The 20,680-nt window shown below is 42.0% G+C and overlaps 1 protein-coding gene across 1 annotated transcript in view; it reads right to left on the bottom strand.

The window, feature by feature from the left end:
- The window catches only part of Casq2 (calsequestrin 2), a 62,786-nt gene that overhangs the window by 17,325 nt on the left and 24,781 nt on the right, over nucleotides 1-20,680 (bottom strand). Inside the window, exons 3-7 of the mRNA XM_076861731.1 lie at nucleotides 20,414-20,514; nucleotides 18,293-18,404; nucleotides 13,353-13,426; nucleotides 5,525-5,655; nucleotides 4,112-4,157 (exon numbers count right to left, since the gene is read on the bottom strand). Coding sequence (XP_076717846.1) covers nucleotides 4,112-4,157; nucleotides 5,525-5,655; nucleotides 13,353-13,426; nucleotides 18,293-18,404; nucleotides 20,414-20,514 — 464 coding nt within the window. The remainder of the gene's footprint in view (nucleotides 1-4,111; nucleotides 4,158-5,524; nucleotides 5,656-13,352; nucleotides 13,427-18,292; nucleotides 18,405-20,413; nucleotides 20,515-20,680) is intronic.

The following is a 20,680-nucleotide window of genomic DNA, read 5'->3' as shown; positions in this document are numbered from 1 at the left end:
TCTAAGAGGCTGCTCGTAATATGCCTGTCACTCTCCAAGGCCTGACATTGTCCCTGGCTGGAGAGCTGTAACCAAGGGACAGAGCCCCTCTCTGCCTGCATCTCACAGATTCAGCACACAAACCTCTTCTGAACACCCAAGAAGAAGCAGGTGCATGCTAGGGCCAAGTATTTTCCGTGATAAACTCACAAGACAAGAGTCCATGGCAAGCCCATGAGTCGGTAAGAACCCAGTGTGCACAGGCCAGAAAGAGGTGAGCTCCCTGCAGGACTGAGAAAACTAAGGGCTTTCTCCGAACCTGGAAGTCTTTGCTACCTAGAGCAACCATCTGGCCTTTACATCACACTGCCTTGGAAAGTCCCTTTTTAATTGCACAAATCTTTCCTTATCAACCAGGTGGTCAGCTCTCTAGGAGAATTATGATGCTTCAAAATAACAATGATGAGGGGCTGGAGTTGTGGCTCAGTGGTAGAGCACTTGCCTGGCATGTGTGAGGCCCTGGGTTCAATCCTCAGGACTGCATATAAATAAATAGGTAAATAAAAATTTTAAAAAAAGATCCATTGACAACTTCAGAATATTTTGAAAAAAGAAAGATTCAAATGTTGACAGTATCTTCCACTTCCCACTTTTGTATAAGTACTTTGTGAATATATTATCTCTAAATCTCAAATAAAAATCCTATTCCTACTTAATACTTAAAGAATTGGTGACTTGCCCAAGGCTGCAGAGCTAGTAAATGACATAGTGGGATTCCAGCCAGTTCTGTCTGGCCCCAAAGCCCACTGTCTTGGTCCGTTCTGACTGCCATAACAAAATATCAAAGTGGGGAGCTTATAAACAACAGAAATCAATGAACCTTATTTCTTACTGTTCTTGAGGCTGAGAAGTCAAAGAGGAAGTCACTGTCAGATTCAGAGTTTGGATCTTCCCTGCACTCCGGCTCATAGATAAAGGGGTTAATTAGTTCTTGCGACTTTTGGCATAAAGGTAATAACCCCAATCATGAGGGCCCCCATGACCCAACCACTTTTAAAGGTCCCACCTTCTAATACCATCACCTTGGACATGAGATTTCAAAATAGGAACCAATGTTATAGGTTCTTTTTTCTTTCTTTCTTTTTAGTTGTAGATAGACACAATACCTTTATTTTATTTATTTATTTTTACATGGCACTGAGGATCGAACTCAGTGCCTCACACGTGCCAGACAAGCTGTCTACCACTGAGCCATAACCCCAGCCCTATAGGTTCTTATTAATGTTGATTGATTAAAAAAAAGAGTGTGACTATAAAAATCTTATATTGTCACTAAAGAAAATTAGACACTATTAGAGATGCCAAGAAGAAATTAGCCTTATCACTTATCTAATAACCAGATATGTTGCCAGTGTCAATATTTTATTTCCTTCATCTCTTTTGAATGTTCTCCTATTGAATGAAGAGGAACAGAGGGGGAAGAAAAAGTAGTTTAGGCTAACAGGCTTCCTAACTGAGGTGCAGTGTAGCGGCCTCAGGCCTTGTTTAGGAGTCTTTGGCCTCATTTTGGAAGTGCCTTGCTGTTGCAATAGAGAGAGGATTGTTTTAGAAGAAAGCACTGATTCTCATCCCCCCTGGACACTTGCCAAGGACTCTGACTGACCATTTGCCAGGATGGGGGTGGAGTGTCCAAGGAGAATGACAGGTCAGCACTGCGTTTGGATTGCCCTGCCTCACCTTGAAATTTTTCTAGTGTTATAAATAAATAAATAAATGGTTTTGGATTTACACATACCAAATATTACTAGGCACCAGTTTCTTTAGTAATAATACGATAGGTTGCAGATGATCTGTGACTTTAGAAACCTGCATAATTGGGGTGGGGGGGTAGAAAAAGGTAAATAGTTACTTTATTCTAGCTAGCTTTCCTATCTTATTTAAAAGTTTTTCAATGTCTGAGAAAGTGGCTGTTGAAGATAAAGATTCTTAAGTTCACTAACTGGTCACTTTCCACAATATCTGGTTAGGTGGTCTATGAGGATGCCACTCTGGAGCAGTGCTCTCCAGTTGGGCATCCACATTCTGGACCAGTCACAGAAGCTCTAACAGACCCAGACAGCCCTCATCCAAGTTTCCCCACAGGGAGGAAGGCAAAGCAGGGGTGTTAGGAAGGAGCAAACCATTCTAGAGTCCTTTCTCGACTTGGTTAAACTAAATACCCTTGCCTAGATCATGGAGAATTGCTTTTTAGGGACAAGGGAAATAGAGAAACTAAAGATAAAGACACAACAGAACAGACCGGGAGTGATCGTTCTCAATTTGTAGTTTGTTTTATGAAAGAGAGAAAGATCATGAATCTATTCAGGTTTAAAGGCCGCTAAAGAAACATAGCAACTGAATTGCAAATGTGGGATCTGGCATTGGCTCCTAGGCCAGGAAAAAAATAAAAGTTTTTCTTTTGCAATGAAGGACATTAATGAAATAACTGGTCAGTATAAATAACATCTATGGATTAGATAGCAGAGTTACATCAGCGATGATTTTGACCATTGTTCTATGACTATTAGAAAAAATGCTTATGTTTAGAAATACTTGAAGTATTTAGGATAAAGGGGAATCACATCTGCTATTTTCTCTCAAACAGTTCTCTCTCTCTCTCTCTCTCTCTCTCTCTCACACACACACACACACACACACACACACACACACAAACACACATATTTATGGAGAGAGGGAGAGAGAGACAGGAAGTCATGATGGCAAAATGTTAACATCTGGGGAATTTGGGTGAAGAAATAATGAAACTCTTTACACTACTTTTGTTAAGTCTAAAATTATTTTAGAGTAAAAGGTTAGATCAATTTTTAAAAGGAATATTACATTTAAAGCATTGTTATACCCTTTTGTTACTATTATTTTTAAACTTAGTAACAAGACCTTTTAAAGGTTAATTTTTTGAAAGCCTTAAATGTTAGAAAAATAGGTTTTTACTGTACTGGGTTTTTCTTAAACAATGCACTCCTCTAGACTCAGTTATTTGCTCTTCAGTGTCTTGAAATGTTTGCTCTCCTTTCAGGTATTCTACTGAGTTCCATGCCAACAAAACAGTATGTATAAAGTTACTCCATGGTCCTGTTTATCCATCACCCTGATCATGAATTAGAGTATTAAAAAAAATGCTTCCATGTTAATTCTTTTACCCCTACTCCCACCCCAAATGGCACCTGGTGGGGACAGGGTCACTCTAGGGAGGCATATTGGAGACATCATGAGAGTTGGCTTCAGATGGCCTTAATTAAAGTCCCCCAAACTAATGAGTTATGTTTCTTTGAGTAATTAACCTAATCTGCATGATCATTGTTTTTTCCATATGTAAAATGGGCTAAGATGATACTTGTTCAGGGAGTAACTGGTATAAGTTTCTAGAACTATTGAGAGGCCCAATTAAAAGGACATGTGAAATACCTTGGAAAATGCTCCAGAGACTTTGGTTGTTATTGTTGATGGAATCTGTATAAATCTGAAGCCAGGGTGAGGAGTGTATCTCCAGGGGCCCCTTTCTAATTACTATCTGAGCCACCTGGCATAGTGTCTATGACACTGACCATGAGGACAATCTGATTCGGTCACTTTCCAGTGCCTTCAGTTGATATTTTTTAAAAAGTTACCTTTCACTAATGGAATACTTACTATATTCTAAACTCTTCATCTCACTTATCCTTACAGAAAGTCCTGATTTTAGATGGGGAAACTAAAGCTTAGCCAGACCACATGGCTTGATGTAGGATACTAAGCTACTAGGCGGCACATTCTGAACTTGAGCCCAAGTCTCTATGACTCTATAGCCTGAGCTCCTTCCACTATATTCCTCTGGGTCTCTGATGGTCTATCAATGGAAGTCATCAAAACATGTGAGAAAGGAGCTCAACACAGTAATTTTGCCCAATGAAAAATACCAAAGAGGGTTACATTGGATCCACGGAAAACTGGGTTCAAACTGAGCATGGCACTGTCCACGTTCCAAATAGTCCACCATCTAGACATCCACCCCAGCCAAATAAGACCTAGTTTGAGTCCTGGGACTTAACCAAAGGGGTGTCTACAAGGCAGGAAAAGTTTGCCAGTTTCTTACCCATGTTTCAAACATATCTTCTGGGCGCAGGCGACGTAGAGTAGGTCTGAAAAACAGGAGGAGCTTCCTTGAGGAGAAATCGCCACATTGGAGACCAGCCTCAGCCCCACCGGGTGTAGATGAGACAGGATGAAGAGCCCTGAACCCCACTCTGCCTGGGAAAGCAGAGCTGCTCCACCCTGCTGTGTGGGACTCGGAGCTGGGTCTCAGTCACTCAGCCTCTTCATAGGCCCATTTGACCCAAGGCATGTAAAGCCTACTACAAACAATGGGTCAGAGGCTTCAGGGGCCATTCATACCCAGGACAAGAAGCATTTCCCTCCTAACTGGCAGCTCCACTCCTGAGAGCCCAGAACAGGCCCAGAAGGAGGAAGCTGGGGAGAAAAAACGGGAAGTTTTGGTTGTCCCAGCCCAGAATCTGCCATTGTTTTATCAGAGTTCATCCATCAAAAGCTCCTTAGGAATCTTTGAGGGGGGAAGGAAGGATCTACATTTGCTCACAGTTTCATTTCTTTCTGAAGGCTGGCAAATAGTGCTAGACTTATTAATATTTGTTCCTCCAAGTGCTGCCTCCCTACAGAGCCTAGGACTATCCAGGCACTGGGATCACGATTCTCCAGGTTCAATGGACATATTTTTGCATGCGGGGGATAGGAAGGATGGGCGAGGCAGTGAACCCACTGACATGGTCCATGTTCCAGTATTTTCTCTCCACCAAGAGCACAGTCGGCAAACTACAGCTGGTGGGCCCAATCAGCCAGTGACTCTTGTTTTTTAAACAGACTTTGATTGGGACAAGGCCACATCCATGTGTTTATACATGGTCTATGGATGCTTTCATGCTACAAGGGCAGAGTTGAACAGCTTCAAGACAGGCCATATGGCCCACAGAACCTGGAATATTTACTAGCTGTTCCTTTAGGGGAAAAAGTTTGTTGATCTCTGCTAGAGCTACTCTAAGTGGTATCAAATATTCCTCTCCCAGAAGTTGTATGTATAGAATGTTTATCCTTGACTCATTATTTAGATACTCTGAGTCTTATTCCCTGATCTGTAACACTGGGATAATAATGATCACTCATAATATTGGAGATGAGATCAAGTAGCTCCCATAAAGCACCCAGCACAGTGCTTGACACAGAGGAAGTTTTCCCTAAGTAGATATCATCATTATTAGAGTAGAATTTTACTATGGTTTTGAGGGGGCTTGCTGGTGAGAGGAGGCAAGGACAGACCCATATTCATCAATAGTAACTTATGGGTGTAATGCTGCTGTTTATCAACGACTAACAAAGCCATACTACTGAGTTCTCTTCTGCTAGGGAACTTACTCTAGGTTGCTGCTCTTGTGGGTCTGAGGGCTTCTTCCTAATTCCCCAGCCCCCCACCCTCCCCATCTGCCATCTTTGGCACCTTTGGTGTTCCTTCACAAACTCCACAAGCTCATCTTCTGTGTGAGGTTTGTTGGGGATGGTAACGGGCTCGTCCATAAATGGCTCGTAGAAATCGACCTCATTCATCTTCAAGGACAATTTCTTTGCAACCTGTAACACAAACAAGACAATAGTTTAGTTTGTGTGTTTGGATGGCGATTCAGAGTAGCAGTGGGTTGCCCATCCGACAGAAGGGTTCATATTCTCTGGTGAAGACATGAGAGCGTATGTGCAGTTTTAACCCGAAGGTTGGAACAACGGGACCTCATCACATGGGGCCTGGGCTGGACCAATCTCCTTCTGTGATCAAAGAGGCAAATGAAGGTCAAGCAGGGGCAGGGAAGAGTTGGAATGCAAAGTAGGAAAGTTAACTGTATAATCACCATCTCTCTAGTGCATTTGCCAGCGCTGGAGGAGGAAGGAAATGTCAATGGAGCAAGTTTAATACACAGGGTTGTATGGATTAATTGAACCAATTCTGATGAAACAGGTAATTGATGGAAACTGTTAAAGCATACAAGTACACAGAATCTAGAGTCAATCTATTAATCTGTCCTGGACCAGCTCTTGCACCCTAATTTCTGTTTAGGTTGAAGCTCGGGCTCTAGGATTCAGTCTCTTAGTACCAGCCTTGCCTGGTTTGGCAGGCTCTGGGAACTGCCCAGCCTATTAACCAACAGTTGTAAAGTGACCATTCATCCTGCTTTGTTCAAGGCAGAGGGGTTTCCTGGGATGTGGGAATTTCAGGGCTAAAATCTGGATAGTTCCCAGGAACCCAGGATGAGTGGCTCACCCTCTAATAGATAATAAGCTTGGGGGCCGAGGCCTTAACCTGGAACACATTTTTCCCTCTTGATTAAAGTGGCTACATGTCTGTGTTTGCCTGCAAAGCCACTGAACTCAGGATCTTTCTTTGTGACATGATTTGAGAGGCCTGGAATGTGCAATGCTCAATAGAAAACCCATGCCATTCTTTTCTAGCTCAGAGCTTTAGTCCAAGAAAGTGCTGGGATGAACAGTGGTTCCCTTGAAACTACAGAGGAATTGCCTAAGAGCTGACGCCCTGTGGTGGTAACCACAATGCAGTGACCCAGTGACCCGGGGGGGGGGGGGGGGGGGGCTGTGACTAATTGGGGAGGGGGAGGAACTGGGTGTTACATAAGCTCTTTTTTTTTTTTTTTTTTTTTAAATTTTTTTTTTTTTTTTTAAATTAATTTTTATTGTAGGTTGTTCAAAACATTACCTAGTTCTTGATATATCATATTTCACACTTTGATTCAAGTGGGATATGCGCTCCCATTTTTACCCCATATACAGATTGCATAATCACATCATTTGCACAACAATTGATTTACATATTGCCATTCTGGTGTCTGTTGTATTCTGCTGCCTTTCCTACCCTCTACTATCCCCCCTCCCCCCTCCCCTCCCCTCTTCTCTCTCTACCCCCTCTACTGTAATTCATTTCTCCCCCTTATATTTTTCCTCCTTTCCCCTCACTTCCTCTTGTATGTAATTTTGTATACCCCTGAGGGTCTCCTTCCATTTACATGCAATTTCCCTTCTCTCTCCCTTTCCCTCCCACCTCTCATCCCTGTTTAATGTTAATCTTCTTCTCATGCTCTTTGTCCCTACTCTGTTCTTAGCTACTCTCCTTATATCAAAGAAGACATTTGGCATTTGTTTTTAAGGGATTGGCTGGCTTCACTTAGCATAATCTGCTCTAATGCCATCCATTTCCCTCCAAATTCTATGATTTTGTCATTTCTTAATGCAGAGTAATACTCCATTGTGTATAAATGCCACATTTTTTTTATCCATTCGTCTATTGAAGGGCATCTAGGTTGGTTCCACAGTCTTGCTATTGTGAATTGTGCTGCTATGAACATGGATGTAGCAGTGTCCCTATAGTGTGCTCTTTTTAGGTCTTTAGGGAATAGACCGAGTAGTGGAATAGCTGGATCAAATGGTGGTTCCATTCCGAGCTTTCCAAGAAATCTCCATACTGCTTTCCAAATTGGCCGCACCAATTTGCAGTCCCACCAGCAATGTACAAGAGTACCCTTTTCTCCACATCCTCGCCAGCACTTGTTGCTGTTTGACTTCCTAATGGCTGCCAATCTTACTGGAGTGAGATGGTATCTTAGGGTGGTTTTGATTTGCATTTCTCTGACTGCTAGAGATGGTGAGCATTTTTTCATATACTTGTTGATTGATTGTATGTCCTCCTCTGAGAAATTTCTGTTCAGGTCCTTGGCCCATTTGTTGATTGGGTTATTCGTTATCTCATTGTCTAATTTTTTTAGTTCTTTGTATATTCTGGATATTAGGGCTCTGTCTGAAGTGTGAGGAGTAAAGATTTGTTCCCAGGACGTAGGCTCCCTATTTACCTCTCTTATTGTTTCTTTTGCTGAGAAAAAACTTTTTAGTTTGAGTAAGTCCCATTTGTTGATTCTAGTTATTAACTGTTGTGCTATGGGTGTCCTATTGAGGAATTTGGAGCCCGACCCCACAGTATGTAGATCATAGCCAACTTTTTCTTCTATCAGACGCCATGTCTCTGATTTGATATCAAGTTCCTTGATCCACTTGGAGTTAACTTTTGTGCATGGCGAGAGAAAGGGATTCAGTTTCATTTTGTTGCATATGGATTTCCAGTTTTCCCAACACCATTTGTTGAAGATGCTATCCTTCTTCCATTGCATGCTTTTAGCCCCTTTATCAAATATAAGATAGTTGTAGTTTTGTGGATTGGTTTCTGTGTCCTCTATTCTGTACCATTGGTCCACCCGCCTGTTTTGGTACCAGTACCATGCTGTTTTTGTTACTATTGCTCTGTAGTATAGTTTGAAGTCTGGTATAAGGAGGTCCATTCTGAGGAAACACTTGGTTTCATATGGCTTTTGTCATCAGTTGCTGTTAATTCCAGGTCACTATATCCCAAAAGATATTTCTTACAGTACTTAGGGAAAGAAATCCCAGCAGCCTACCCAGAGTTAAAGAAAACAGGCCACATGAAGAGTAAGATCATGCAGTCTACAGTCTTATTGTCATGCTGATTTTATTTTTCAGAGAGAGAGAAATGTGGGGTTTTCCTTACTTTTCTCGCTCTCTTTGTTGGGGTGAGTATGCAGTGTGGATGAGGAGGTGGTCAGGGAGGAAGCCAGGGAGGAGAGGAAGAGCAAACATACAACCAGAGTCTGGGTTCACTAACAATTCTTTGTTTTGGAGGAGGTGTATTCTATTTATTAGACCTAAGGCATTAGCTCCAGCCCCCATTCAAGGAGAAGGGTATGAAAACTAGGAGTTGGGGCCCTGCCAGGGAGGTCCCATGGGGGGCTGAGATGGCTAGGTATTTCTGCCCCTACACACACACACACTTCTTTGCAAAGTTGGATCTAAGCTAGAATGAACTTGAAAAATGACATTGGATTCTGGTTTCTTTGAGATTACTTGATATGTTTTCTAGGAACCAAGAACCTGGGCTTCTCTGAAACAGGAAGCGATTGGGAGAACAAAGGGGGTAATAGCAAACACACAGAGTGCTTACTGTCGGTCAGGCAAAGTGTTTCGGGTGGATTACTTTATTTAGTCCTCATTTTGTATGAGGTAAAGACTGTTTTTAACTGTTTTATTTTACAAATGAGAAACCTGAGGCACAATTTGGGCTACCACTTCATGAGGACCACATATCTGGTGACGTTAGAGTTAGAATTCGGAATTTGAAGACATCAGTGAAGCACTGCAAACCTCTAGCTTGCCTGCCATCCAACTGTCTTTTTATTTGAAAATAACCTTCTCTTGATGGCATAAGGGAAGGATATAAATGTCTCCCTATAACATTACATTGGTGCTGCACATGTTTTATTGAGAGGTTTCTTTGTCTTCCTTGTAATACGTTCTCATCAATTCACCCCCTTTATGAACTGCTATATTTCTGGCTTCCTGACAGTGGTAGAGAGCTGGTCAGAACCACTGTCAAGGCAAGCAGAATAGGCATTCCTGCATGTGTGTGTGTGTGTGTGTGTGTGTGATGGTGGTGGGGGTGGTGGCCCTCTGGAAAGTGTCTGAGTGTTAAGTCTATGAATGTAAAATTAGATTGTCACATTCTTAGCTAGAATACTGGGAAAGCTGAGTAAAAATTTCCAGAAGTTCTGTTATGATTTAGATATGAGGTGTCCCCACCCAAAAAAAAGCTCAGGTGTGAAACAATGCAAGAAATCTTAGAAGTGAAATGACTGGGTTATGAGAGCCTTAAACTAATCAGGGCATTAAGCCACTGATAGGGATTCACTTGGCGGTAACTGAAGCAAGGAGGGTGTGGCTGGAGGAGGTGGGTCATTGGGGGGTGTGCCTTTGGAGTATATATTTTGTCCGTGGAGTGGAGGGATCCTTCCCTCTCTCCTTCCTCCCCTCCCTCTCTTTCTCTCTCTCTCTTCTCACTTTCTTGCCATGTCCCCAGCTGCTTTCCTCTGCCACACATTTCCACCATGATGTTCTGCCTCATATCGGGTCCCAAAGAATGGAGTTGGCCATCTATGCACTGAGACCTCTGAAACCGTGAGCCCCCAAATAAACTTTTCCTCCTTAAAATTGTTCACGTCAGACCCTTTGGTCATAGCGGTGAGAAATCTGAGTAAAACAAGGGAGCTTCCTCCAGAAGATCCTTTTCTCTCTTTCTTAAAATCGTGCCTTGGGTGACAAGGACTGAAGGAGGCTTGACTGGCTGAAGCATTTATTCATTTATTTCATCAATAAATATTTAGTGGAGTCTTCTGTATCCGAGGCGTGGATCTAGGAACAGACCCTGCTACAGGGGCATTGCAATTAAATAAGAATGTTTTCTACTATTAAAAGTCAAGTTGGGTCTACAGCACTGAGAAAAACGGATTCCTGCCCTTATAGAATTTAGATTTTAGTGTGGGAGAGAGGATGGGAAAACAGAGAGTAAATAAGTGAATAAACTGAAACCTTTCCCATGAGTTGAAGAACTGTAAGGACAGGGACATGTCAAAGGTGGTCATGGAGATGTGGAAGTCAGTGGTCCCTAACCACTGTCAATATTGGTATCCGCCCAGGAGCTTTTAAAAGTAAGATCTGTGATATCACTCCTGGAATTGGGCTGTGACAGGGCCCAGGAATCTGCATTATCAGTTACCTTCCCGGGGACTTTTACAAGGTGCACAGGTTTGGGACCTACACTGCCCGTTGGTTCCCCATGACGGATGCAGTAGCCTCTGTGTTCTATGTGGAGAAAACGCGTCTCCTTTTAAATGTTATGAAAAACCCACGTGAACAGTGGTGCTTATGATTCAGTGTCTGTCGGAGTTTTCTGAGAAGCTTTTTGAAAGCAGGTTTTGGAGTTTTTAATTATAGCCTGACCTCACCTTCTTTACAGGCCACAGATGTGAAGCCATCCAGAGGCACTGGGAAGCACTTCTGAAAACAAATACTACCCTGAGCTCAGAATGGAACCACCCCTCCAAAAAACTAGGGCTTTGTCGCCTGGCCAAGTCCATCTGCCTGACTCTCTTCCCTTCAGATGGGTTCTTAACCAGCAGCCCCTCAGCCACTCCTGGCCTGTCAGAATTGAACGCCAGAGATGGACCCAGCCTCTCATCATCATGGGCCTAGATGTCCACTGTCTTATTAATAACACACTCTGGCTAACACTGACTGAATATTCACTACATGCCCAACACCAGTTAGCATTTTACCGATGCTGCTGCTGGCTCTAGAGTATGGGAGTAGAGAAACTACATCAGGCTTCGCCATTCTCAACTATGTCACCAGAAATTGCTTGATCTCTCTTTGCCTCAGCTTCATCCTCCATGGAATACTCATTCTTCTCTTGCAGGCCCAGTGAGAGACTGGAATGAGAAAATCCACCAGAAGCTCTTGGCACAGAGCCAGGCACATAGCAAGTACTTAATAAGCAATAGTTGTTACTGTTTGGGTGTCGTTGCTTAAGATCTCTTCCAAGTCTAAAATATGATCAAGTACTGTACGCTTGCTTAGGTTTAGGTAACATTACATGGATTATAGACTTTTCTCCTGAATCGTAGGCTTAAAGACAGGGGCCACATCCACAGAAGAGGATCTAAAACAGAATGTGATCTCTTTATTGTGCCCCTTCCCTAATCCAGCATCTGCTGGTCCTGGTTTCCTTTATTTTTTGAGAATATTCGAACCCATCATGACATAAAGGCCCATGAGCACTGCCACCAACTCCCTTACTCCTTAGGAGGCCACTATGATTAACTTTTATGTGAGTTTGATCTTAGATTTAGTTTGTCTTAGATTTTACTTGTTCTGGTAAATATGTTAGTTTATGGTTTTCAGTTGGGGGGTGTGTGTGAGTGTTTTCTCTCTGTGTGTGACGTGTGTGTTATGTATATGTGCATCATGTGTTGTGTGTGTTCATGCGTCCTGAATCTTAAGGGCAGGTATAGGATCCTCTTTTTAATGTCATGATATAGGAGAAAATACACAGGTTTGGGGCACAGATTGTCCTAAATTGGGATGTCAGCATTACCATTAATTATCTTAAGACCTTAGATGCTACCTAGTTTTATATATACATATATATGTAGTAGGTGGACACAATGCCTTTATTTTATTTATTTATTTTTATGTGGTGCTGAGGATCGAACCCAGTGCCTCACACATGCTAGGCAAGCAATTTTCCCTCTACCTAAGCCCCAGCCCCACTACCTAATCTTTCTAAGTCTCTTTTCTCTGATAAATAGGAGTCTTACCTTTCAAGGTGGTTTAAAGGATTAGAAATCATACAGATTAAATACAGCCATCCCTCAGTACCTGATGGGGGATGGTTCTCTGGGACCTTCAAGGACACCAAAATCTCTAGATGCTCTGGTCCCTTTGATTGAATGGCATGTTATTTGCTTATGATCTAGTAACATCTTCTGTATAGTTTAACTCATCTCTAGACTACTTATAATACCTAATATGATGTAAATGCTATGTAAATAGGTGTCAAACTGTATTATTTAGGAAATAATTACAAGAAAAAAGTTGACACATGTTCAGTTCAAACAGGTCTTTTTTTTTTTTTTTTCCAATTATTTTCTGCCTGAAGTTTGGTTGAATCCTTGGATGCAGAACCCACAGATACAGAGTTGAATTTATATCAAACTTGCCAAACTCAGGAAAACACGCAGTAAGTAGTGGTCATAACAGTAGTTATGAGAACAGAGGGGAGTACTCTGATTGTAATAGACCCCAAATAAACTACCCATTGGTTTAAGATCTATTGGTCTCTGCTGTTGTTTGGCTTATAAAATTGCATGTAACAACTAGTCAGAAAAAGCAACTGGATTATAGAAAATGACATCAACGACATCTCCTGAAGGTAACTTTCTAAAGCACCAGGGCTTCATGTGGTCAGTGTTCCTCCCCATTTAATTCCCCATTTTAACTCGGCAGAAGAGGTCATGTGCAAGCCCAGGAAGGGAGAGGAACAGGAAAAGGATGGCTAGCGCCCTGCACACTCTGGGGTCACCTGCTTCACATTCTTAGTGCATGGGAAATTGAGGGGGTGGCCCTCACCTTTCACTGGCTGTGTTTAGAAATATGCTTCCATCCTCTGAATTAATCATCTTTGCATTCATCTCTCAATCAAAACCGAAACAAAACTTCTAACTCTTCTGGAGAAAGAGGCAAAGGAGGATGGTTCAGGTTGCCAAAAGAAAAGAAAAAGAAATAAGAAAAAGTGATAGAAAATTCAGTCTTTAATTCTTCTTGCGCTTAACCGGGAGGGGGGGGAAGGGGGGTTCATAGGTACTTACCCCCTTGTCAAAGGTAGCAAAAAACTTGATATAAGGCTGAAAGTGTTCAGCTGCCTCTTCAAAAGCCTTGTAATCTAGGAGAAAAAAAAAACAATCAAAAGAGACAAATATTTTCAAGAAGAACTGCAACTTCTATTTCTTCTTTTCAGTGCTTTGGTTGGTACCCAGAGCCTTTGTGTGCTAGGCAAGCACTCTACCGCTGAGCTGCGGCCCCAGCCCCACATTTCTTTTTAAATGATGTAGAGAGAGTACAAAGCCATGAATCCTGATTGAATAATTATTTAACAGGTTTTAATTAGATAGCTAGTTATTGAGTGCTATCTAAACCCATATTTTCTCCAATACGTTTGAATTGACTGGCACTCAATTGCCAAAGAAAAGGTCTCTTCACCATACTATAAAGAAGATTTTTGGATGGAAAGCAGGAAACAGAAAAGAGAGGGAAAAGTGAGATTAAAAAAAAAACAAAACATGTAAAAGTCAAAAGAAAGTCCACTTGAAGAGCTGTTAGTTATGCATTGATAGAGTACAGTTAGCTATTTAAATGAGCCCTGATAAAAAGGAAATTCACCTAAGTGATGTAATCTCAGTCAAAAATGTCATCACACAAGATATTTTAAACTTCTTAAAGCAGGAGTATAGGTTTCGGTGAGTTCTAACTTTCTTTCCTTTTATTTTTATTATTTTTTAAAGTTTTGTTTTTTCTCCCTCCTATCATTTTTTGAGAGAATTATTTAAATTTAATCAAGCCTCTGCTTGACTCTGGTCCTAAACTTGAGTCCAAACTGGTCAAGGTAGGCATGCATGTCCATGTGCTGTGGGGATGCTGTGCCCTGGTACACCGAGGCAGGTACTCGGTAAAGATACCCACACTGGAGTCTTAGATGTGTGGGTGATGGTAACAGCAGTGGCAATGGTTGTTCCAAATAAATTTAATAATCCTGAGACTCCCTGGGTTTATGATTCATTCCTAACAAGATTAACTTTCTTCTATTTCATGAAATTCCATATCCTTTATCCATCAGCAGCGTAAGCTTTTGATAGGATTCTGGGACCGTGCAGGATTTTCTAAGATCCTATCAAAAAATATTTTGAGAATAATGCTGGTGTAAGGGGGATATGAAGATGAGTTTAAAAAAAAAAAAAAAAGACTGATCTTAAAAGCCCCAGGGAGGGCTATGGATGCTTTAAAGAATCACGGTGCAGGGTGACAGCTGCTCTAATGGAGATGACAGCCGCATGCATAGGAGACGGGGCTGAAGATTTACAAGAACACTGGTACTGATGATACACATCAAACCCCATCCCCCACAGTAAAGGGGAGTCAGGAAAGATCCCTGCAGCCTGATAACTGGAGTAGAGGTTTGGGTACAGGGGGAGAGAACAGGTGAGGACATTTGAAGAATGAGGAGACAGATAGGGAGGGCACCTTAAGAAGCCCCTGTTCCCACTTCCCCAGTGTTCCCAGTGAGTTTCTCAAACTCAGACTCTGATGGAAAGGATTTACTGGTCCTGTGTCAGGAGCCTCTTCTTCTCTTGGAGATCCAATGGGCTCTGGGATGAAGGATGGAGCCAGGTGACTCGCCAGGTTGGTGATTCAAAATGTGGTTGAACTTTTAGCACTTGTCTTCCAGAACACCTGGTCTTCTTGTGTGCTCTGTCTAGGGTCCAGTAAACCTGAACATTCATCCCCCAAGCTCTATCTTACTGAAGACTTAGGGTTGCCTCATTTCTTCCTTCTCTCAGGGTTTCCCACACTGGGATATTAGTGTATCAGACTTGAGTAGCTGGGTGTGGCTAATTGCACCAGTTAGAAACCTTGAAGAGAGATGCTTGAGATAACATCTTTTGTCTTACAAAGAAGAATCAAACCATGTTTTGAGGCATGATATACTCAAAAGGGTAGACGAATGCCATCCCCACAGATTTTAGGAAACTTCTAGTTTGTTCACTAATGATGCAACTGCAGCAATGAGAAGGTGTTAAGGCTTATACATAGTTCTTTCTGAGGAGCTTGAGATTCTGTGACATTCGTTCACAGAAAAGCTCTGTCATATAAAGCTTTGTCTATGAGTCTGAACTGCACATAAAATGAGAAGGTGCCCCCCTGGGCATGGTGGTGCACCCCTGTAATCCCAGCAACTTGGGAGGCTGAGGCAGAAGGATCTCAAGTTCAAATCCAGCCTCAGAAATTTAACAAGGTCCTAATCAACTTAGTGAGACCCTGTCTCAAAAAAATAAAAGTAAATTAAAAAAAGAAGGTGCCAGCTGGGGCTGGGGCTCAGTGGTAGTGCACATCTTTGGCATGTGTGAGGCACTGGGTTCAATTCTTAGCACCACATATAAATAAATTAAATAAAGTCTATCAACAACTAAAAAAAATAATTAAAAAAAAGAAGGTGTCTTAACATCAAAACCTATGTAAACCCTCCTTTTTTAGCTTTTGGTAAAGAAGCAGGTTCAGAACCACCCACCTGCTCTTTGCTGTATCACAGTTATGCAGATTAACTCTCCAAAGAGAGTCTTAAGAGTTTATCAGCAAAGATATGAATTAAAAACTAAATTGTGAACTGTATTCACTTTGGAAAATTTTGGAGGATAATCATTGACTTTGAAAAACACTGAATCTTGCAGAGCATTTTTCTGAACTTAATTAAAAATATGTCCATGTGAAACATAATGTACTGAAAATGTTCAGCAATATTGAAGTAATAATTCCACTTAAAAAAGGAAACAAAAATAGCCTACTAGTAGTTTTATTATTTAGATTTTAAGAAGGATTATAAAGACCAGGAAAGTGGTTATCTATAAATTCTTAAGAAAAAGCTTTATTATTATTTTAAAATATATAATATGATGTAAAAGGATTTGATTGGATTTGAAATCCAGCCAAATTATCATAAGAAATATGAACATTATATTTGTCAATGAAAAGCAGAGTCATAGCTGTCAAATTGAATGGATGCTCCTTGAAGAACAACTTAGAGATCTAATTATTATTAATTATTAATGTTCTGAACTATGACCAAAGGCAAGAAAGAATTTTCATCAGTTAAAGAAAAAGCAATGAATGCTGTCCAGTCATTGGCCACCGTTTATATGTGTAAGCAAGTCTCTTATCAGTGGTGACTATCAAGAATTTGAAGAGCTCTTCACTAAAAACCGTGGTCAGGAGTTACATGCTGCTACTTCAAGCGTAATGCTTGATATCAAAAGGCTTCATGCTTGGAAACAAGCTCAAGATTCTTATTCAAATTCTAAAAAATACTTCATCTGAAAAATTTTGATAGCATGATATGGTGATGTGTTTCCTATTTTACCTTCTACCATTATTATATAAAATAAAGAAAGTGAACTCTTTTTTTTTTACTAAGCCCCAATCCCTTCCAGTTTACCCTCATTCTGTGCTTTTTAAGCATTATCATATTTTTTGTGTGCCATGACCTGAAGTCTCAAAAGTATAACCCAGTAGTTCTAGTAACTCTAAAGTTCTGGAATTAGAATCGTGGTTCCACCATCTACTAGCTGCATGATCCTGGTTGAGTTTGTTGACTCTTTATGCTCCACCCCTTCCTCATATTAAAATGCAGATACAGTGATAACTACCTCACCGGCTTATTGTGATGATGACATTCTCCATATGAAGCTCCTAGCTCAGGCCCTGGACTGTGATAGGTGTTAATTAAATGGAGCTATTATGATTATTAGCTCAGAGGAAGAAAGGCAAGAAAGGTGCTCCTCATGCTTAGCTTCATCTTTCTCCTTACCAGCCACCTGAGCTCAGTGGAGAAGGAGAGAGAAACATAGGGTGGAAACAATGAAGAGGAAAGGACTGAACAGCAAATGGGAAACAGAAGGAAATTATACAAAGAGAAGAAAGTAGAAGGGGATGGAAGAAGCTTCCTGGACTAGTCAGTGCCCAAAGAACTGGGGTGAAAGTCTCTGGGGCTAGCACTGTTCCTGAATGCACCCTGTTTGAGCACTGGGAATGGAGGTTTTAATGAAGCGAGTGAGAAGAGGGTTAAGTTGGGGCATTGAAGAGAGAAAACAGGTGGGTTGTTGTTGATGGGGTGACTGAGGGTGCCAGTGGGCAGACTGAGTAAAGACACAGCTTTGCAAATAATTTCAAAATATTTGGAGGTTTCCAGAAATAGTCAGAAGCAGACCATATTTGTACCTCCTACTTGTACTATGCTACCAGATTCTCTCATCCTTATCCCCACCCTCTTTCATTTTTCCTCTCTCCAAGGCTGAGACACAAGGAAAAGGCTCAGTTCATTGGGTCCAGACTGCCAAAGCAATTTTTTTTTTTTTTTAAACGCACTCAATAGTTGCCCTTCCTACCTTTCTGGTCCCTTCTTCCTGCTCTGCCTGACTCCCACCCACCACCATCTCAACCTTGAATGGGCTGTGATGATGCTCTGCTCAGTTCCTGTGCCCACCCCAAACCTGGCCACAAAGCCTTCATAAAGATGCCCAAGGGTGTGGTGGCACTGGATCTGGCAGCCTGGTCATCAGCTGTGGGTTTGACCAGCAATTTCCACAGTCGGTAGCAGCTGCTAAGCCCATCCCCATCCAAATTTTCCTCTAATTCTTTCTCAGTTGACTGAGAAGCTCTCCAACTGGTGACCACAAGAACTACCAATATCAGGGAGATGACCTACTGTGTGTCCCAATTTAGAGGAGAATCCAACTGGGAGGTGGATGGGTAGGAAAGTGGAGGGAAGGGGCTTTCTCCTTGCGGAGAGAAAGGCCAGAGATCATGGCCCCACCTTAGTGTTCTTCCAGCACCTGTTCCCCTGCACAGGGAAGAGGAGGGATTCTAACCACTATCCTGCCCAGAAAAGAGATGCTGAAGACACACCCTCCATTAAGATAATCTAACCTCCTTGCTGGGAATCTGGCCTTTAGACTTGTAGGCAGGGGTGGACGGAACTTACATTCCGAGTCTTCACTCTTGAAAAAGCCAAGGAGTTTGATCTGATCCTCAAGGCGTTCGAAGGCCTGGACTTCCAGCTTGGTATTGATGATCTCCACTGGGTCTTCGATCACCTGAATTGCCACACACACACACACACACACACACACACACACACACACACAAATATGTTCAAATCAGAGCACTCTGTCCTCCCCAGCGGGGAAACAGAGTGCTTCCTGGGGACGTCGTAGCAGGCTTTGTGGTTGGGACCTGAAGCTTGCATCCCCCACTCCCCAAGCAGCTCAGCCACAGTACTTTTGAAGAAACTGACCTTAAATAGAGGGATGAGATGATTGTTCTCGGGGCCACTGTTTTCCTATCTCCATTTATATAGATATATTAACAGTAAATTGACAAATTATGATTGTATATATGATGTGTGGGGTATGAAATGATGTTATGAATTATGGATATGATGCCAAATAATTAAATCAAACTAATTAAAATAAGCACCACCTCATATATTTGTCTCATCACAAAAAGTGACGAGAACATTTGAAATTTTGTGATTTTTTAAATGTACAATCTGTTACTATTTACTGTACTTGCCATGATATGCAACGCATCTCACAGGGAAAAAAACTTACTCCTTCTGTCTGATCAAGGCTTGGCCCTATTTGACCATCTTCCCATTCCCCTGCCCCCACGGGAGTCTCTGGCACCATTATGCTACTCTGTGCTTCTTTTTCGTTCAATTGCTTTCAGTTCCACATATAAGCAAGAACATGCAATATTTGTCTCTGGGGGTCTGGCTTCTTTCACTCAGCATAATGGTCTCCAGTTCCATCCATATTGTTGCAAATAACAAATTCTCTTTTTCTAAAGCTAGATAGTACTTGATTGTGTAGATGCACTACATTTTCTTTATCTATTCATGAATTGATGGACACTTGGATTCATTCCATCACTTCACTTGCCCCTTATTGATTCATGAATGGACATGTGGCCTATTTCTGGCCCAACAAGGCTCTGGGAAAGTTTGGGATTCTTAAGGGAACAATGAGAAGCCAGAATTGGGGTTTTTCTCTCATGGAAACACCAGCTCCTGCTTCCGGCCACCTTATAATTAACTTGAGAAGAGTCAGCTGAGGACCGAGGCCAGATTCTGAAAGCAAAATTATCTGTGATTTACAGAGCTAGAACCCTGATTGGATAAAGTCTGCCCTAACTCTGACTTTCTACCTATGTTGGTCAATCACGTGGCTTATTGTTTGAAGCAGGTAGAGACTCATTTGCAAAGCCCCATCCTCATTGATAAAGCTGCAGGGGCAAGGGGTACCATAGTGGTCCAGAGTTATTATTATGCTACTTCTCTCAACTTTTTCAGGGTTTATAGGTGTGAGCCAACAAGATGGCAGAGAGAGAACAGGTCAGAATTGAGTTGTAGACTGTAGACAGGAAGCAATAAACCACGGGGTGCCATCTGGTAGACAGGGAATGGTCAGTATGGACAGAGGTTCAATGGTAGGTTCTTTATCTTGCAGAATTTGTGTTCCAAAGCATTTAGCTCCACAGCTGGTATTGAAAATGTGAGTTCATCTATGAGGAAAATATTTTTATAGCGTTTGCTCCGGTTTCTCTGAGCTTATGGATCTGAAGTTGTAGTACCTCTTCTGCTGGGAGTGAGTGTGATTTTGGGGGGCTCTTTAGTGCTCCCTGCCTCTCCTTGATGCTGTTCTGAGGAAACTTGGGACAGCTCAGCCTTTTGGTCCCTCCTCTCTCTTCCAGTGACAGGTTTCCCACTCTGTCCCATAATCCCCAGCTCCTCCTCAGCAGCACTGGAGCCCAGCTGAGGGAATTTCAGTGGATGTCAATGTCTACAGGTAAGAAAACCCTTGTGTTACTACTGCATGGTCCCAATCTCTGACTCTTCGATCACTAATATGCAATTTCTAGGGTGATTTAGGGGCCAGATCCCAGGAAAAGTAGTTAGCACGAGGATAGAATTGTTCCTTAGTTTTTTCGTGAAGCCTGAGAAACCTGTCTTCTCACCATCTCCTCTGTTCTTCCTTGTGGCTTTACCTCCCTCCATTTTGAGCCCAGACAATTCCATGCCAGACCACTGTGCATAAATGCTCACATCCAAAAGAAACTCCACCAAGACATCAGCTGCAAACTCGCCATCAAACTCAATTGTGCGATCCCCCTTGAGAATGTACAGGCTTCCTTCTTCATTGAAACCTGAAAGATACAAAGAGGCCCAAGAATAAGGTGGTGCTGATGTAGGAAGAGTCACCACATTGGCCCTGAGTGGCAGCAGGATTGGGGTTAGTGGAAATAGCCTTAACCCAAGGACGGGTCCTCTCAAAACCACACTTCTAAAGGGCTCTCAAAGTGGGCATTTAAT

The sequence above is a fragment of the Callospermophilus lateralis genome, chromosome 7, assembly GCF_048772815.1.
Source record: "Callospermophilus lateralis isolate mCalLat2 chromosome 7, mCalLat2.hap1, whole genome shotgun sequence".
NCBI classification, from domain to species: Eukaryota; Metazoa; Chordata; class Mammalia; order Rodentia; family Sciuridae; genus Callospermophilus; species Callospermophilus lateralis.
This window is presented reverse-complemented; position numbering and strand designations above follow the sequence as displayed.